Source organism: Eurosta solidaginis, chromosome 5 (assembly GCF_040869045.1).
Source record: "Eurosta solidaginis isolate ZX-2024a chromosome 5, ASM4086904v1, whole genome shotgun sequence".
NCBI classification, from domain to species: domain Eukaryota; kingdom Metazoa; phylum Arthropoda; class Insecta; order Diptera; family Tephritidae; genus Eurosta; species Eurosta solidaginis.
The window spans coordinates 263,022,436-263,043,858 of record NC_090323.1 but is presented as its reverse complement, the minus strand read 5'-3'; the positions used below and the strand labels follow the sequence as shown (position 1 = coordinate 263,043,858).

At 36.7% G+C, this 21,423-nt stretch overlaps 1 protein-coding gene across 2 annotated transcripts in view; it reads right to left on the bottom strand.

Moving 5' to 3' along the window:
• The window catches only part of LOC137253366 (motile sperm domain-containing protein 2-like), a 67,720-nt gene that overhangs the window by 4,635 nt on the left and 41,662 nt on the right, over positions 1 to 21,423 (bottom strand). For both annotated transcript variants that reach the window (XM_067790141.1, XM_067790140.1), the window contains exons 4-6: positions 10,353 to 10,437; positions 5,612 to 5,721; positions 5,163 to 5,525 (exon numbers count right to left, since the gene is read on the bottom strand). In XM_067790141.1, coding sequence (XP_067646242.1) covers positions 5,163 to 5,525; positions 5,612 to 5,721; positions 10,353 to 10,437 — 558 coding nt within the window. The remainder of the gene's footprint in view (positions 1 to 5,162; positions 5,526 to 5,611; positions 5,722 to 10,352; positions 10,438 to 21,423) is intronic.

Genomic DNA, 21,423 nt, shown 5'->3' with positions numbered 1-21,423 from the left:
ATTTACCAGCTTTATGGAATGTAAAGCTTTTATTATTATTTAATAAAATTTTTATTAATTTTTTTATTATTTAATAAAACTGTTGTAGTTGCAAGTTAAAAAAAATCATCATCCGGTGACGACATATTCACGTCCGAACGCTACGGTTTCTCAATGCAAATGTTGATTGATGGCTTTTTATTTGATAGTCGCGGGGCAAGCGTCAAATACCCGACACGCACACATACAAAAATTCAGTCAATCTGGTTGTAAATCGCAGAAGGCTTTAACACACACAAGATTCAGTCAATCTGGTTGTAACTCGCGGAAGGCTTTAATCGACATTGATTTAAAATCAAACAACTTATTGCATGTGTGAATATAATCAATTCAGGCGTTTGCTCGTTTGTCTCAACCGCGATTACATTCAACGGAATGAAAAGGCAAATATGAAAACTCCATGCGTTTGAATATGTGCATGATTCTTCTGCCCTTACGTCACGGCGACAAGCTACACATAAACATATGTACATATAAACATTGCTCACGGTTCTGTTTGTTTGCCGAACTAAACGATACTAATTCTCGTGCTTTGATTTTATTCTCCACATTTAAATAATGTTAAATTTACAGCATTTTTTCGAAGTCTACATTTCCTATTTTGAAATATAATGCAAATCTGACATTATTTTCCATGTGGAAAACACATTATTATAATAAAATATCTACATTTTTTTTCATATCAAAAACACATTTCAAAAATGTAAAATTCAAATTATTTGATTAATAAAAAAAATTTTAAAATGTAAAAAACATATTATTGTTTTTTCCGTGTAGATATGACTTTTTTAAATAAAATTTTTTTCTATTCGATCAGTTTCTTTTGAATTTTATATACGTATACGTTAGATCTCATGCATAGGCTCAAAAAGTATGAATTCTACTTATTCGTGAAGGATACTACGGTTTTTTTTTTATCAATTTATCTATGCTTAATATTACAGGAATGCGATTCTGTGGCTTTTCCTAATGTTCAAATTTTGTTGAAAATCTTGTGTACGCTTGTTACTGGCAACGGCAACGAACGAGAGATCTTCTTCAACTCTTAGGCTGATTAAAAACTATTTTAGAAACACGATGAGTGAAAATTAATTGAATGGCTGTGCATCACTAAGCATCCACCGTGATCAAATTGTTACCGTTGATGAAGTTTTAGATGAAACTAGCGTACCCTCGCCCATTTCGCTAGGCGATAGATTCAATGATTTGCTGAAAGAGAATACAATTAATACACAACAAAGCAAATTCTTTGATACAATTTCATTCGAACTTTATTGTAACACTTTTTGGTAGACAACGTTTTTGGGTTTTCCGTCTTTCGCGTAAATGAATAATGACGATGGTTTGCCTACTCGTGAGCAAGCTACATACAATTGTCCATGAGAAAAAATTGGGTATTCTAAATTAATACCGCACATTTGTAGACTGTCCTTGCGCCTTATTAATTGTCATAGTGAAGGCAATGCGAATAGGGAAAGTCGGAATCAGTGGAATTCTGGGTATCAAAACGCCTTCTCCTTTGTGCTTCCCTTTCAAAATTGTTGCTTCGATAACGTTACCCATTAGTTTCTTCACAGCGTATCTGGTACCGTTGCAAAGTCGTTGCACATTAATGTTGCGCAGCATAATAGTCGCTGCTCCAATTTTTAATCGTAAATTATGAGGTGGTAGGCCTGGCATATCGAGTGAGGTTAAGAGTTCAGTTGGATAATTTACGGCATCATCCTTATCAGTAATAGTGTCCATTGACTTATATGCAACTATGTCACCAGGTATTTGATCCAGAATAGTTGCATTTATATCATTGGCGCCCTTATTTTTCGCAGCTAAAATTGCTCTTTCGCTGAGCCAATCATAGTTGTTGTTGTTGTTGTAGCGATAAGGTTGCTCCCCGAAGGCTTTGGGAGTGTTATCGATGTGATGGTCCTTTGCCGGATACAAATCCGGTACGCTCCGGTACCATAGCATCATTAAGGTGCTAGCCCGACCATCTCGGGAACGGTTTATGTGGCCAAATTAAGCCTTCAGGACATTCCCTCCCTCCCCACCCCAAGTTCCATGAGGAGCTTGGGGTCGCCAGAGCCTCATCTGTTAGTGAAACAGGGTTCGCCGCGGATAGGTGAGGTTGACAATTGGGTTTGGAGAAGCTATATATTGCGCTGGCAACCTGAAAGGTTGCACTACACAGCCCCTTGAATCTGGTATTTTAGTCGCCTCTTACGACAGGCATACCTACCGCGGGTATATTCTGATCCCCTAACCCGCTGGGGGCATAGTTTTTGTAATGTTGAACTATGTTTGGAAATACACTCTGTATCAATGCCTCTTTAGACTGTGCAAAAGTGCAGAAGTTGTTAGGCCTGTTGGATCCACAGACATTTGGCCATTTCCGATTTTCAGTAATGGCTGTGAAAATTCAGCTGCTGACGGATAGTTTTGTAGTTGAACACGTCCGTTTGTAGTAAATGTAAGCGTGTTTACATGTCGCCATAAATACGAAGATTTTAAACATGCATTGATTTCATCTGCAGCCGTGGATTTTCGAATCACAGGTAATGTTTGCTTGAAATCTCCAGCCAATAAAATCATGGCACTTCCAAAGACTGTTTGGCTTCAAAGTTCTCTGAAGTGCTTGCAATGATTTCTTGAGTGCCATAGTACACTCATCCCATACGATGAGCTTACATACTTTAAGAACTTTTGCCACCAGATGTTTTCGAAATCGGTATCGTATCAGTGTTCGGACTTGAAAATTTTGATTAGTGGTAGATTTTCCAAAAAATAGTGGTTGATTTGAGAAAAAATTGGTAGATTTCGGTTATATTTTAAATATCTTGATATAATGAATAATAACTACTTTTTTTCATATATATAGATAGGTGTACGTTGCAGTTTTGTACTAAAAACCTAAAGGAAAAGAGGTAATATGGAGCTAAGCTAGACGTTATTTTGAGTTTTATAAAACCATTCAACTGCATTGATTTTCTTCCCGAATAATTGTGGAAAAAATAAGGTTTTTTCAGAAAACTTCTATAAAAATCTACCACCTATTTTTAAGCTTGCGTGGTAGAACTTATATTTCAGGAAAAAAGGAGCAGCACGACACATATCGAAAAATTCGTATATTTATACAAAAAATGTTGTACACATGAAACGATCTTGAGACGCTCGTCACCCAGGAAAAAATTACCACTCATCAGCACAGCTTCCTTTTGATACCCATATTGAAGTACTCATTAACAGCTTCCATTTGATACCCATAATGTAAAAACACATTCTAAGGTTATTCTGATCGACGTTTTGGGCAATATCTCGAGACCCTAGTCACCCAGATGTATGAAAATTACCCTCTGCTAAAGAACTCATCAACAGCTTTCATTTGATATCCATATTGTATAAACACATTCTAGGGGTATCTGGGTCCACGTTTTGGCCTATATCTCGAGATCTTAGTCACCCAGGGGTACGAAAAATTATCATGTACTAAAGCACACATCAACAGCTTTCATTTGATATCCATATTGTATAAACACATTCTTGGGGTACCCGGGGCCACATTTTGGCCTATATCTCGAGACCCTAGTCACCTAGGAGTACGAAAAGTACCCCATATTAAAGTACTCATCAGATGCTTCCATTTGATACCCATACTATACAAACACATCGTAGGGTTATCCGGGTCCACGTTTTGACCTATTTCTCAAGACCCTAGAAATTTAGAAACAATTTTTTTTTGCTAAAAACCTCCCCCTATTGGATTCCTATAATATGAAAAAAGAACGAATAAAATTGGCCTCGTATCGGCCCCAAAAAAGAAAAGCCGATGCATGCGCTTGAGTTTTTAATGTAACGTTTTTCATATCATATTCTAAATACACGTACTTTAATGTTAAAGCTAAAGACAACAGTTTTTTTTATTTATTTAACTAAAAAAAAAAAATTTTTTTTTAACCGCGCCCTCCAAGGCAATTTTCTGGCTACGCCCCTGATGTTATAGAACAAAGTGGAAAGCTTAAATTCTAGTCAACTTTAACTGAAGTTTAAACTCGCACTGAAAACCCGGGCCTTAATCAATGTAAATTTTTTTACTTGGCATTCTTCTGCTCGGCGAATTGGTTGAATTCGCTTTGCCATCACCATGTAAGAATTCGCTTTGGTCACACTTATGCTCTTACTATTGTGAATTCCTACATATCAAAAACCTTTCTATTTATCCATTGCCCAACCTACCTGTCAAATAATAGCTGACAGCCAGAGATTGGAAGGAAGGTTTTTTTTTTTTTGCTCGCGGTTGATAAATTGAGTTGCTATGAATTGCCCAAGGCAAATCCATACCAGGTGGTGGCAAAGCGAATTCAACTAATTGGCCGTGCAGAAGAATGTCAAGTCAAAAGAAAATTTTCTTTGATTTCGATTAACTGAAATGTTGTAGTACAAGGTGTGTTATGGAAAATAATCAAGAAGAAGCAAACAAATGTTGGGACTTAATTCGCCTTGGAATTGCCCATTTGACTTTCAAACCAACCTTCCTCTTAAATGTATCTGCAGAAAATCAGACTGCATATTAATATTTATTTCTAAATCTAGGTAATAGAGAACCCAATTAAGTAAACATTTTAAAATATGTAAATAATGCAATATACCAGCCGTCTACAAAACTGTTTGAAAAACACTTTTGAGCAAATCGAATAGCGATTTCACAGGTGATCCAGACGGTTTACTATTAAGGACATTTTTTTCAAACCATCCTGCCTTGTTTGAATTCTCAATGGCTGCTACAATCACAAAAAATGTGTAGGTTGTCTTTTTTCGATTTCGAATTCAAAACTCATTGCGAGCATATTATACTAGCAATATACAAGTATTACATATATGGATCAAACTCAGATTTTTCATTTCGATAGCACTTTTTCTCAGAGATTTTTTCAAACTAAAATATACAAAATATTTATCTCTTTATAAAAAATTTTGTTTTAATTTAAGTTTAACTTAAACCAGTAAAGTGCTGATTCCGAGAGTACATGCTTAACTTTCAATTCTATTAAATTCACCATGGATTGAATAAAATCCAAATCTGAATTCAATCTGTAAATAATATACCAACGACTGGCAGTGTTACTCACATCCGAAACTGTATTTGTGCCTTTCACCGTTGTGAAACCTTCATCGGGACCACGTGCACCACAGACACATGTGCCAGGCGTAGTAGCAGCACTGGCTGCGCCGCCTCTATAACTACAAGTTAAACGATGTTGTTCCACGTCACTACCAGTTGGTGGTTTCATTTTCCACGCTTCGCTCATACTTTGCTGTGATGGTTCTATACCGACAGGCGCCGGCATACACATAACAAGAAATTTGTCTTTTGGTGATTCGCCTAAGTGATAGTCTTGCTTCAACATAATGCTCACTGTGACCGTCTCGGACGGTGATAAATAGCCGCAACGTGGACGTACTCGAAATTTTTCTGGTGCTGTGGTTTGTATCTATACATGATGTTATTATTGAGAAAGTACGAATTCAAAAATATTAGATATTTGCTCGAATATACAGTTTATATTTAAATTGTTACCTTATAGGTTACCGCTTGTTTTCCGATACAAGTGAGTTCAATGATGCTCTCGCTATTCTCGCCCCGATTGAAGTATATATTTTCGTTTGGTGAAATTCGCAGCATTGTGCCTAATAATTACAAATTTAATATCATTAATTTTTATAAAGAAAAGTTTTTCGAAATTTTATTTTCAATTTTGACAAAATTTTTGCGTTTCTTAATTGAAGTTATAGGCAAAATTTACTAGTCAAATCTAGTTTTATGGCACATTGTAAGTTTTTCCTTCTCTGAATTCGTTATAAACTCATATGCGGGATATCTCGAAAACTTTTAAGGCAGATTTACATAAACGGCTTTAGGGGCTTACAGCTCAACTCGATATAGGGCATTAATAGGCCTCTCGAAAAATAACCTAAGAATCCTAACGGCTATTCTTACAGGACACTGTAGACTGAACAGTCACATGCAAAAGCTGGGTATAATATCGACCAACACATGCCGATTTTGTGATCGATCAGCGGAGACGGCGGACTATATCCTCTTGGAGTGTAACGCAATCTCAAGACGTAGGGTTAAGTTTATGGGCTCACCATGACCAGAGCATTCTCACATGAAATCCCTCAAGCCAGGTGATCTGCTAGGGCTCATCAGAAATGTCGGCTTGGATGAGGTGCTGTGAAATAGCTGAGGGTACAATAGACCAATGGTCGCAATGCGACCCTCAATTAATTATCTATCTATCTATCTAGGGTTGTTTTTGAAGAGGATGCTTGAAGATTTTATTCAATGAATAGAACAGCTTATACAATTGCGAGTAGAAAAAATGAACCAAAAAGACATGCAGATTTTTGTTTGTTTTTTAATTCAGTTTATTTAAAAATAGGCTATCCCTTTTTATCCGGAAATATTCATTGTAAAAGAGTTTCGGACAAAATATTTTGGTCTTATTCGTCCAGTTTATTTATTTTTATACTCAGCGTGCTTTTCACACAGAGTATATTAACTTTGATTGGATAACGGTTGGTTGTACAGGTATAAAGGAATCGAGATAGATACAGACTTCCATATATCAAAATCATCAGTATAGAAAAAAAATTTGGTTGAGCCATGTCCGTCCGTCCGTCCGTCCGTTAACACGATACCTTGAGTACATATTGAGATATCTTCACCAAATTTGGTACACGAGTTTATCTTGACCCAGAATAGATTGGCATTGAAAAATAGCGAAATCGTATGATAACCACGCCCACTTTTTATATATATAACATTTTGGAAAACTCAAAAAACCTGATTATTTAGTAAATAATACACCTAGAATGTTGAAATTTGACATGTGGACTGATATTGACTCTTGATAAAAATTTCAAATAATTTTTTAAAATGGGCGTGGCACCGCCCTCTTAAATCAAAAATCGCTAAACCTATCTTAAAAAAATTCTGCAGAGAGGTTGCCTTTACTATAAGGAATGCTTTGAACAAAATTAACGAAATCGGTTAAGGACCACGCCCACTTTTATATAAAAGATTTTTAAAAGGGTCGTGGACGAATAAAATAAGCTATATCTTTTCAAAAAAAGAGCTTTATATCAATGGTATTTCATTTCCCAAGTGGATTTATAACAATAAATATGAAAAACTTCAAATTTAAAAAAATGGGCGTGGCACCGCCCCTTTTATGACTAAGCAGTTTTCTATGTTTCCGGAGCAATAACTCGATGGAAAATTTGCATATCGGAATGAAATTGTGTACACATATTTTCCTTATAGCAGAAAATATTTCTAGTAAAAATGGATGGGATCGGTTAAAGATCACAGCAACTTAGATATAAAACAAGTTTAAAAGGGTCGTAGACTAGAATAATAAGCTATAACTTAGCAAAATATAGCTTTGAATCAATGATATTTCACTTATCAAGTTTTACTGTAAGATGAAATGGGGAGACATTTTTCTTTTAAACGGGCGGTGCGACGTGTTATGTAGAAAAGTAATTTATCTGAAATGAAATGTACAATTGAAGCTCACGCTGAGTATATAATGTTCGGTTACACCCGAACTTAGACACCTTTACTTGTTATGTTTATAAACATTTCCGGACGAATAACGAGTTCATCAAAAACAAACTTTAATAGATTGTATAATGAAAACTATGTATGTATATACATTTGTGGAATATTTCTAACAAATTTTCGAAGCACCATCAAACATTTCAAAATATTTAAGTATGCAGCCTAATACTTTTTACTTTGTAACATTTCTTGACGATTTTTATTAGTTACTAGCAGACCCGGCAGACGTTGTTCTGCCCTATATTTGGCCTATATGCATACATTTTATGAAGCTCGTTCCGTCTAACTCTACCCTCCCCCCTCTTCACTTTTTCCTAATCCTTTTGTTCATTCATCCCTTCGCCTTTTTCGCTTCATCTGTCTCCATCTTGTTGTTGTTGTAGCAATGTTTCGCCGCACCTAATAGCTGCGACCGATCTCAAATTGTCATCAATATCCTCTAACGGGAGTCCAAGGAAACTTGCTGTTTTGACAGGGGTGGACCATAATGAAAGGGGTGTTAGAGGCGTTGGTTCCACATTACAATTAAAGATATGGCTGGTGTCATGTGGGGACACATTGCTAGCGGGGCATACATTTTGTATGTCGGGGTTGATTCTGGATATGTAAGAGTTTAACCTGTTACAGTATACAGAACGAAGTTGAGCCAGAGTGACTCGCGTTTCCCTGGGGAGTATGCGTTCCTCTTCGGCAAGTTTTGGGTACTGTTCCCCGAGTACTGGATTCACCGGGCAATTCCCGGCATAAAGGTCCGACGCCTGTTTGTGGAGTTCACCAAGGACCTGCTTGTGTTTTTTTGCTTCATACGGCTGAGTTCTCAGGTGCCGTATTTCCTCAAAATGCTTACGGAGATGACTCTTTAAGTCCCTAGGCGGTGCTGGCTCATCAATCAGATGTCTGTTGGGATGCACAGGTTTCTGGGTATTCAACAGGAACTGTTTGGTTAGCATCTCATTTCTCTCCCTGATGGGGAGTATTCTCGCCTCATTATTAAGATGGTGTTCTGGGGACATAAGAAGACAGCCCGTGTCTCCATCTTCGTCTCTTTCTATCTTTTTCTCAGTCTCCTCCTCTCTTTTCTTTTCTCTCAAATGCTTCTCATTCTTCTTCATCCCTTATTGCCTGTCCCAGAGGGAGGTATACATTTTTTCTAGTCCCAGTCCCAGTCCCAATCAGATTCTCAGTGTCAGTCCCACTACGAGTCTCATTCCCAGTCCGTTTCCGGTCTACTTCCCGGAAAAAAGGGTCGTAAATACTAATATAGGCAAATTTATATACCAAATTTCAGGCAAATCGCATAGGACGTATGTAAATAGGTATGTGGGTATTATTAATTCATGTCCTTATTTCGTCTTCGCATGCATATTTATCAGTTTTGCCAGGTTGATGCGACTAAATCGAATATCACAATGAAAATTATTTTAGAGCTCTCAGCAACGGCTTTCATTTGATATCCATATTCTAGGGGTACCCGGGTCCATTTTTCGGCCTATATGTCTAGACCCTGTACGTCGGTCGTAACCAAAGCCATGTAATAAGCACAGCGTGGGGTATACGCAACTTGTGTGAAAGCTTGAACAAATTCGACCAACGCATCTCTTCAAACACCGGCGACCAACTAACATACATTTTAGCCTTTCTTTTTATATATATAGATTTTTATTTTTCACACTTCACTATAATATTAAAACAAAATTCAGATATTCGTGGCTTTTGAAATTCGGCTTAAAAATTGCACATGGAACAACTGAAGACTCTCCTGAATTAAAAGAAAATGTCTTAGTGCCTCTAAGCCGAGGGCCCCCTCAGAAACCTCGGGCCGGGGGTAATCCCCCCATTTCCCTCCCCCCGTCTCGACGGGCCTGGTGATGTGCTATACTTGATATCATTCGCTATAATATTTTTTATTGATAAGCACGTTGTTTAATTAAACACCAACCAATTACACGGAAGTACCACCTGAAAATATGAGTGCCGGTGCGTATACGTAACATTTTATTAATACATAAAAACATTTAAAAAAAGTGCAATAAAATAATATTGCGACTGTAAACTGAGATATAACCTATCCTATATTTCAAGTTAGATCAAATTACACATGGGGTGTAAAACAAATTCAAAATCGGTTCATTAGTTTAGGAGTCCATCGCGGACAAACAATGTGACACGTGATTTTTATATATAAAGATTTTAATATATATATGTAAAAAATTCGTGAATGGTTTACATAGTTTTCGATATACAACTCATTATAGATTTTTTTAAGTAACGCAAGTAAAATAAGAAAATATGTAGTTATTGAAGTTTGCATATAATTTGCACTGCTAATTTCCGCTGGAGAATATAGTAGGATTTCTTTGTCTTATTTATTAATCTGTATAAGGTTTGAAAAAGTGGACGGCTGCTGTTGCAACAATGCTTCACACCAGCAATATGCTCTTACCCGCTTGACTTCCAGGGAAGTATGCTTCCCTCTCCAGAAATATTGGTTATAAGACTCTGAGAGTAGGATCCTCGGGTAGAGGATTTTACCCACTGTGTGTGGTTGTTGTCCCAGGATGTAGGCCTACACTAACATTCAATCGAGTAATTTATAATCTACTACAGGTCTAGCGAATATAACTTATAAACACAGACGTCCATTAAAGTTTAACAAAAGTAATTGTTTTATATTCAAAATTGATCTACTCACTCGCTTGGTCTATAATTTGATAACCACGCTCACACTCTGGCATTTCGGATCCCGCGTACATTCGGTTATTGTTAGCAAAGTGCACCTAAAGAAGGCAAATAACATGAAATAAATAAATTTCAATAAAATTGTAATCAAATTAAACTAAGGTAAATTTAAAATAAGAAATTGATTTTTATATGCTCTGCTGTCTAATTGGGTATGCTGACCGAATAACCGATAGTTGCACTGCAATCACCTATCAAAGCAAATAACAATTTAAGAATGCGAGAAAACATTTTGGATATGAGCGTTGCATGTACAAGTAGGTGAACACGTTTATTTTTGTATCTAATAGATATGCATGCTTGCCAATATCACATACATAAGTATAAGTAAACGTAAATTCATAAATTGACGTCACTCAAGGATCACAATGGAGAAAAGGTCTATTAATGTAGCTATGAATGTATCTTCTTATCTATTTTTCTATGCCTTCACTCCAAATTTTGTTAAACGATTCGTTATAGGCATGCTTTAGTTCAATTCCAATGAACTATTCTCGTTTGTATGAAGAGCTCTTAAACACTTCGATTAAACGCTTGTAATTGCATCATCTATTTTTGCGTTTCGTATAATGTATTTATTGATAAGTTACAAGCATGCTAGAATAGTACAGAACATAGATATATTTAGCATGAATATATGTGTAAGCAGCATTGTTAGGGGAATTAGAACTTTGGTGCTTCCCAAGAGTTTGTGATTAAAACACAGTCCTCGGCAGCCCACATTCCGAGAGTACAGAGTACAGCCGGAGTGGGAGTATTTGATAGCATTGTTAACTCTAAACATTTTCTGGAGGCCTGACAAGCAAGCTGAGCCGAAGGAAAGGTTCGAAGGTGCGAGATAACAACATGCTCCTCACATGGGGGTGAGGGGATGACCCCGAAGGTTCAACGTAGTCATATGAAAATGTTCCCCAGATGGTCGTGTAATGGTACAGTTATCGAACATACAGGATCAACGTCGATAAAACTGCAAACAATTCTTTCTCAAGCCCCAGTAAAGACTAAATTTGCGGATACGATCTTTTATAGTCCACGGATAGGCTGAGCTCCATAAGGTTATCGAAAACAATCTATTTAGCCTTCATCGCAAGACACTGAGGTATGAATGGTAACGGTAATCGGACAACCCTGCCAGATAGGCATCTTTCGAAAGACTCAATTATAGAATAACTTAGAAGTTCTTCTCGGAGAAGAACACTGGCTTAAAATAACATGACTGCAACAGGGGCCAAGGAACTGCAAGAGGGTACAACACAAAGCCATGACACATATTCACAGGCCATCACAGACTCAAAAGCACGTGTATAAACTAGACAGCCTTCGTCGGCTTTAAGACCGCGAGGATGAGAATGCAGAGAATATACGCGAATACAATGCTTGAATAAGACGAAAAAACTCTCGGTTCCCTGAAGTTAGAAAATAGGAAAATATACTGTCTAAAGACTTCTAGGCTTCCCTCAACGGTCAGTATTAAGACCGGGTAGATCTTGAAAAATAATGGATAGAATGCACTTTGCAAATATCCCCAATATCTTATACTAAATATTATATTATGAAATGATCTTAAACAAATATGTACCGTTGCCATCCACTGATTTTCTTTATTAGGAGCTGACTTTTTGTTGACACTTAGTCGCGCTTTTTCTCTTTTCGTTGTTAATCAAATGCATACAGGTTATGCGAACGAGCGGTACACTCAAGCGTTTAAAAGTTAACATTATTAGAACCACTAATAACTGTTTTTATGTAAATCAATTATGTAGATGTTATTCATTGTTTTGGATACGTTATGACTAAGAGACTTATTTTTTGTGGAATATGTTTGTAATTTTTTGCGTTTTCTTCAGTTTTATGAAATTTTCACGATTTTTAGGTTAAGGCACCATTAATCGATCACACTGGAGATGGTTATGGATATGGCTACGACTATGGCGTTAGGGTTAAGGAAGTTTAATTAGCCCTATATGTATGTATGTAGTTAATGTTACGTTATTTAAATTTTAAGAATTTTGCATAATTATAATTTTAATAAAGCTTGTTATTTTTAAGTGTTTTCCAAATTTAAAAAAAATATCAAATGTCAATGGAAGTAAAATTACTTTTAATGGCCTTTTGCTCTACTCGCGTTGCATTGATTGATAAATAATTAAAACACATACGAAAATGTTAGGAGGTATGGAAAGCGCGTTTGACCTCAATATTAAGTGTGAAATTGGAAATAAAAAATGAAAGGCTCGATAATGCATATGCTTCCATGATACACCTACATATATTTAGTTTAAAAGTATATATTAATTGTAAAAGGCTAGTTGAGGGGTCGACTGCTAATGTAAGGCGCGATAACCTCCGAAGAGATCTAAGGCCGAGCATCTCTTCCAATTTGCGTCGTGCTCCTCTTGATTTTTCCCTACAAATTGGCCGGACGGGACCTACATGTTTTATGCCGACTCCGAACGGCATCTGCAAGGCAGATGAGTTTTCACTGAGAGCTTTTCATGGCAGAAATACAATCGGAGCGCTTGCCAGACACTGCCGAGGGGCGACCCCGCTTAGAAAAATTTTCTTCTAATTGAAAAATCTTATTTCTAAAATTTTGATGTTGCTTTGCCCGGGAGTTGAACCCAGGGCATACGGTGTGATAGGCGGAGCACGCTACCATCACACCACGATGGCGTGTCAAAAGACGCGTATTAATCTCGAGAACAATAACCCGAAGGCGGAAAAGAAAAATTTTATCTCTGTCGGGAGATATTTCCAGTTGAAGTTGGCGATTTTCATGTGGTTGTTGTTGTGTTTGTACCCACAAAAAAAATTGTGTGCTACCGCCACGGTTATACCACACACCCGGACTTGGCATGGCGTAGCCCAGGGTTATTTTTTATAAGCGCGGCCGAATGCCGCCAACGCAGAAAGGTGTTCTGCGCAAAAATACTATAGAACCCACCCCCGGTTTCGGAGGTATCTCGGGTCTTTTTACGGTTTTTCGTTAATATCTTTCGAACGAGTTACAATTTTTATTTTCCGCCTTGGGATTATTAATACTGATGTCAAGACGCGTCGCAGTCGCGTATTAGCAGTCGACCCCTCAACTAGACTGTTACCATATTAATAATATACTAATGAGAACTATGCATACATATATGATAAATATTTGTGATTGTACTCTTTATACTAATTTAGCTCACCGGTTTTTTTTTGTTTGTTTCTGTGTTAATTAAAGTTGCAGCGTGGAACAGTAATAAATGCAATTTTTGTTTTTGTCAATCACTTTTGCTTCATTTTATTTCGTTTTCCGATTGTATCAAGTCTATATTTTTCTTTTAAATAAAGAGCACCCAATAGCATTGTAAATGATGACAAAGTGTGATCTCTTATCTGCCAACTGCCTGACAGGCTGTTCAATATGGCTACTTTTCAGCGTTTTGACAGGCTGTTCAATATGGCGGCGCCTATCTTCAGCGGGTGATAGAAAGAGATACAGAATGAGACAGAGATAGTCAAATACGAATCAGGTGATCCAATCACTTTGGAATTTTGACGTTTATGCAGAAGAGATCACACTTTGTCATCATTCACAATGCCCAATTGCTTGCAGAAAAAAGGTGTTGACTATGTTTATATTCACCACAAAACTTTGAGGTGAAAATATCAGCTGTTGCGAATGTACAAGTGCTGCCATATATTTGAAAAAGTAATAGTAAAAAATCTTAAAGCTTGTCCACACGGCAACAAGATTTACTATTTAAAATCCGTTTAAATGTATACCTTTTCCTAACCATTAACTGAAAATAATATAAGCAACAATGTTGGTAGGCACCAACTTTTGAATGAACTAAATTCTTCGTTTAAGTTACGCGCACATTACGCTACGCGACACGTAGCAGCAGCGGCGCCTCACAGAGCGACATATTTTGGCAATTCACATTAAGCGGCAATCGAGCGACACATTGCGGCAAAAGTTTGTGTTTATTTTTGTTTGCAAAATGGACGACACAGTTGTTGAAGCTGTAATTATTTCATTTTTGTGCGAAGAAGAGGAAAGGAAACGAAAAAGGTTGTGACTATGGGTCCAAGACATCTCATCCTCAAGATATGAGGAAGGAGAGTTCCACACTCTTCTGCACAGATTGAAAAAAGATGGTGCAAAATTCTTTGCATGTATTCTTATGAGGCAATTCACACCTAGCGGCAGCAGCACTGCGCGACACTTCCCAACGCGGCTTTTTTGCCTAGTTGATCAAATTTGCCGCGCTGTGCCGGGTCGCGCAGTGCTGCTGACGCTAGGTGTGAATTGCCTCATAAGAATACATGCAAAGAATATTTTGTAGTGCAGTGCAGTGCTGCGTAGTGCAGCCTAATGTGGCCTTACCTTTAGTGTAACTCTGCATTTGTTTACATTTGAATATTCGTAAAAACAATTTTATATATCAAATTAAGTTTGATGAAATTTTTGCTAATTTGAGTCTTATTTGTATAAAAAAATTCGACCTAAGCAAAAAAGACACGAAAACTATAACCGTCTAGTTTAATCTTTAATTTATTTCGTTAAAGAAGCGTTGTATATGGAATAAAAGTAAAATATTACATTCCTCGGTTAAATGCTTGATGAGCTACAGCATACTTAATACGCATGAACCAATGACTAAAGATCCCGTAATGCCACAACCATGTATTTGTAATTTTATTTAGGAAAAAATTACTGTCAAATGACGTAACGCTTTTGAAGTTTTTAGGGTTCTTCAGTTATTATTTTTCAAAAATTTTAATTTCGTAAAAGTTGATTTTTTCCTTTTATTTATGTTTATTATTTTCAATCAAATTCTAAGCCAAGGGACTTTTAATCGTTTGTGGTGATTCATAGCATTCGGTCCAGTTAAGGAACCTAACATCAAAACCAAGAATAATTATTTAAGGGATGTCGCAGGGCATATTCCCTCTCCACTATTGTGTAATTTTTAAATATCGAAGCTGATTTTCCCACCCGAAGTACTTGCCTTTGTTTTCTACGCCAATGATTACACGATACTTGCAACAGGTCCTACCCTTTCATCTATGCACTTTGCACTTTGCTGTAAAATTAGCAGCTATCTTCCGAGTCTTTCGTGTTTTTTCGCCTTATGAAATTTGGCATTATCGCCAGCCAATTTTTCAGCGACCATATTCACCACGTGAACCAAAAAAGAGTCGGAAATGTCCTAGTCGATAAATGCCAGGCGAATTCTCAGAGTCCAATATCCGAAGCTCCCAGCTGAAGAAAGCCAAATCCCCAGGGAATCGCTGTGGCACGTCTTCCAGCTGAATACCGTATAGGTAAAACTCTTATCTACCCAGAATCAACCCCTATATACATAATGTATGTCCTGTATGTACGCCACCAATGCCTTTAACTTTCTTTGGTACAAAATTGTTGGAACACCAATTTTCCGTTGAATTCTGTTAGAGGATATGGCAATTTCTGAGTGATCGCACCAGTTGGATGGGGCAAAGTACTGCTATAACAACAACCAAACGGAAATGCACAATATTTAAGGCGTTCTATCTTGATATCAGACATCAGGATATCTCCGCATCCGCCCCCCCCCCCCCCCCCCTTTGTCTCGATATCAAAAATATATTTTGAGGCAGTTTGAATTATGGAGCTCACAGTGGGTGAATAACGAAGGACACTGTATGGATTAGGCTCCTCGTGGTTTTTCTTTCACATGAATGTAGAACTGCGTAAATCATTGTGTGTTATTTGCTGGGATGTCTTGTTTTTCGCAATTTAATACACTCTTTGGCAGTGAGCACTTTTAGCGTCACTATGAACTATGAACGTAGTATTCTAACAGGCCTGCAACCTTCTCCGTTGAGTTTCATTTAAGTCAGGCGGCAGGCCAGTTGCCTTGAAAACAGTGCTTCTTTATCATTCCCTCAAGCGCTAGCAACAAGTAACTTAAGGATTTTATCGCACCTTAGAAATGTGGAGGAAAGAACACTAACACCGGGGTTTCTAAAATACATGGCTAATGTCTTAAAATAAAGTTTTGTGTAGTTTTTATTTAAGTTTTCTCATAAATTAATAATTTGAATTTAGTTTTTCCTATAGAAATTTAAAAAAATTACAATAAAAGTCCAATTCAAGCAATTTTCTTTGTTTTTCGTCTTTCCCTTTTATTACATTTCACTTCATTTGAAACATATTTCAAAATCGTGATGTCACAGAAGAAGTTTTACTTTTTGTTGTTGTCTTTAATGCGAGATCTGTTACTTGGTTCATGCTTAATACGTATGCGGTGGCCTGTTGCATTTGGGAGCGTACTAGCGCATATCCATGTATTGCCGAATAAATGGGTAAGTTTTCCCAAGATTACAACATAAAGTTCCTTGTGTTCCATAAAAAAAATATAGTCGGGTTTTAGTTTTCATTCGGCATCCCACGGTTGTATCCAAGATAGTGTTGGCATAGAGATAGTTTTATTATTCAATCCTTGGCGCCGTAGCCTTGGGTGACTTGGTTGTCTTTGGAGAATTTGACAATTTGAGCAATGTCAACACCACTTAACATCGTAAGAAAACGCTCAAGAAAGTTTCCCTTTGTAAGCCAAAGTTGAAGTTGTGTTATTTGAAAGTCGATTTTCAATCCGTCATATCTGATAAATATTCAAATTTTTTACAAAATTTCATTCAAGATGTGGTCTGCATACATCAATTGAAATATTCAAGAATTTCTTGGGCACATCTTGAGCGATTCTTCGTTTAAATTTTCAAGGCTTAAATTTACGGTTGCAGCACTTATGTATCTCGGAAACAACTTTTTAAAGAAAATGAACAATAAAGCAGGAAAATACATATCTTCGAATAAAAACTTTTCAAGTTTAGCTTACAACAGAAAAAATAGAAAATTTCTTGTGAACTGGATACGGCTCGCGTAGGGTCCCGCCCAATAGCGCTCTTAATTCGTATTCTTTAGCAGCAGCAAATCAACAAATGATTGTTTTAAAAAATAAATGAAGCATTGCGGGGAACTGATTTGAGAACCATAATGGAGGACCATTTCACAATCTCCAGTTAAACCTGACTGGCACTTTAATTGATAGAAATACAACGGAACGTTCTATGTAAATCTGGAATTAGAACACATACACCCTCTCTTAAAATGTTTTATCACCGAAGTTAGAAGGGAACTGATGTTAAACGTTAAGAAATACCTCAATAAAATTTTACATGTATAACTAAGATTAGAAAATATTTGCAACATTTATCATCATAGCAAAAAGAAATTTCGCCATGACCCTTTATTATTGTTTGACACATTTAGAATTTTCAAATAAGACTTATGTATTAATTTTTCTTACAGAGTAACATAATAGCTTGACACACCTGAATCCAAGTCTAAGTAATATCAAATCCCTTTAGAAAACGTGTTTTCTATTGAAAAAAAAAAAGTTTTCTAAACGGGGTCGCCTTAATTTACCTGTCAGACGCCGTACCGGGTTGACATAAAACATGTAGGCCCCTTCCATTAAGTACACCGAAATGACGAGCCGAGTTGATTTAACCATAAGCATCTGTTTGCCTGAACGAATACTAGTCTCTTAATCTTTGGGATATCTTGATGAAATTTTCATGTCGGTACGGATCGGATATATCATCCATACGACCTATTAAAATATTCTCCTTTTATCTGCCTTATTTTAACAGCTACTTGCTTGAGAGTCGTCCATATGCGTTAGCATATATGGCATTCACAGTTGTTTGAAAAAATCGTCAAAATAAGTCGTATATATGTATATCACAAATCACACAAGAAGATTGGTCATTGCGGATGTAAACATTAGATCAGCTGTTTTTTATGACGTATGAATTGCTCCTTTCATTTAGATCTTTTTTTATAATTTCTCGTTCTTTTTTTTATTCGCTCAAGAGTCAACTATGACGTAGCTGCGCAGACCGAAGCATTTTTGAACTCGTGAATGCGCAATCTGGGTAGGTGATTTGTGTAATATACATCCAATGCAACTGATTGTCGGATGAGAACAATCAATTATATATTTATAGATTTATCGAAAATATCGCTCATAACCGTTCTATATATCATGTTTATCTTGCACAGTAGACTTATTGCTCAGACAATACGAATTATTTGAATTTGATCAGATAATAGTTCAGCTGTAATTGTGAAAGTTATGAGGTCTTCGGAATAGACGAAGACAGTCTAGTATTTATTTCTTTTTTCTCCCACATATGTGTTTTATAAAGATGCCCGCTTTAACTCAACTCCATTGGCTAGAGAAAATTCTGACATTCGTTCCCAACTCGATAAATGTCAAACGTTTCTTCGATCTCTCAAAACCTATTACCTTTTTAGCTCTTTAGGCACAGGACTTGAATGCGAAGATAACAAAAAAAAAAAATCGATTTGTTTATGTGCACTGAGTGATATTAGAGTATTTTTAAAGCACAATTTCCTTATTTTATTCTTTTCTGTAAATAATTTCCTAAAACATTCTACTTACTTATGAAATTACACTTTAGTCGTAGTTTAAAGAAAGGAGAGAAGATAATTAATTAAAATAAAGAGATAATTAATTAAAATAGAGAAAGAGATAATTAATTACTTAGGAAAATTAGCGCGAACTTCAAATGGCCCTAGCAAAGACAAAATAATGCAAAACGATTTTGGGGTTTTACTTGTACAGTAAGCTTTATGGCGTATAGTTACAGTCAAAATCAAATAGGTTTTAAATTTTGTTGAAGCTTTTTTGACATATATTGTTTTAAAAACTTTGTTTTCTGTAAAATAAAAAAAATGCGTTCACCGTTAAAAATTTGGAGTTATTCATTTGATTTTGGGCAATTTGTTCATGTTCCGTTAGCGGTAAAAAATATTATATCTTTAAATATATATATGTATATTGAGATATTATCTATTAATATTTATTGCTGGATACTATTACCTTTTTCATACTATGCTTTAATTTATCTTTTATGAAAAAATACTAATTTGTTTACAAAAAACGCATATCGCCCCCGAATTCCAAATTTCGCTACTAAAATTCCATCGCCAAAAATATCTAAAACAGTATCAAGTGCGCAAAAAAGTATGCAACATTTAGTGCCTATGATCGTAAAGAGCCGCCTAAGACCTATATAAAATGGGGGCTTAAGGAGTAATCTCCGTAAGAATTATGAGGAAATACAGCACCTCAGTAAACTCCACAAACAGGCGTCGGACCTCTATGCTGGGAATTGCCGGGCGAATCCTGTACTCAAAGAACAATACACAAAACTTAAAGAAGAGGAACTCACACTCCCTAAGGAAACGCGAGTCACTCTAGCTCAACTTCGATCTGGATACTGTAACAGGTTAAACTCTTACCTATCCAGAATCAACCCCGACATACAAAACATATGTGATGCCTGTAACGTTTCCCCACATGAAACCAACCATCTCTTTAACTTTATTGTGGAACCGACGCCTCTAACACCCTTCTCATTATCCTTCACCCCTGTTGAAACAGCAAGTTTCCTTGGACTCCCGTTAGAGGATATTTGCCGTCTTCCAGTGAGCTTTACAGCTCCGGCTCAAGCTCAATTCTCACGGGAATGCTCTGGATAATTGAGAGACTTGAGAAGCAGATGTCGTGAAATTTTCGAACACGTGAAATGTGATAGGCAGATGCCGCCGCTGTTTTTCATTTAACTCATATGGCGAAAGGCTAAGCAGCGACATCTATTTTTGAAAAGTAGGTTTATTAAAGGCAGCGTTGCCAAACTAAAAAGAAGTAATTAACAAATTATCTGGCTCACAAATTGAACCAGACTTCTATCTGGATTTATCTGGCTCAAATCGTTGTTCTTGCATTAAATGCAAAATTATTTATCTGGCTCAGGATTTTGCCACTGGTTCAATTTGTGAGCCAGATAATTTGTTAATTACTTCTTTTTAGTTTGGCAACGCTGCCTTTAATAAACCTACTTTTTCAAAAATAGATGTCGCTGCTTAGCCTTTCGCCATATGAGTTAAATAAAAAACAGCGGCGGCATCTGCCTATCACATTTCACGTGTGCGAAAATTTCACTACATCTGCTTCTCAAGTCTCTCAATGATCCGGAGCATTCCCGTGAGAATTGAGCGTGAGCCGGAGCTGTAAAACTCACTGGAAGACGGCATATATAAAAGTATAAAAGTTAGGCTGTTATTCCATATGACAATATGGTACTAAATGTAGCATACTTTTTCGCGCACTTGATATTGTTTTAGATATTTTTTGCGAAGGTTGGGGTTCACATATGTATGTATGTACATATGTAGGTGGAATGTATTTTGCCATCTAACCAGTGGCATACGAAGTAGAGATATATGCCGCCGATAAACGCCGCCGCCGCCGATTTTGATCGTTTTATGCACGCCGCCGCCGAATGTCAAAAATATCGGCGCGGCGGCGGCAGCGGCGGCGTCCGGCGCGTTACTATATTTTCTATTCATTTAAGACTGTTTAGGCCATTTATTGTTCATGTCGAAAATTGGTCGGATATGGTCGAAAGTGGTATCAACGGATGCGCAGCAATGCCAGTTATAAGAAACTAAGGCTGAGTTTATGATCGAGCGTAATCGCATCGCGCGATGCGACGAGAAACGCTCCATCGCTTGTTACATTTTCGCTAGCGTTATCGCTGGCGACTGAGCGTTTATAGTAGAGCGAAATCGCAAGCGATGGAATGCTCAACAATATAACTCAACATCTTTTTATTCACGTTGTGGCAGTGTAGAGAAAGCAACATGTGTACATTAACTCGTAAAATTTTATTATTAGAAAATAGCTATTTGTTACAAAAAAAACAATATTTAAAAAGTATACATAAGACAAAAAAATATCAAGTGAATCCAATCGCGATTGTGGTAATCTGCATAACGCAAATTCCACAAACACTGCTTGTCACGTACCTTTTCAATAAAAACATCCATATTGTTTCGCAAATTTCGCTCAGCTGAATCAAAATATTTTGATTGCAACTTTTCGTCGCTTTTGTCGCTTGTA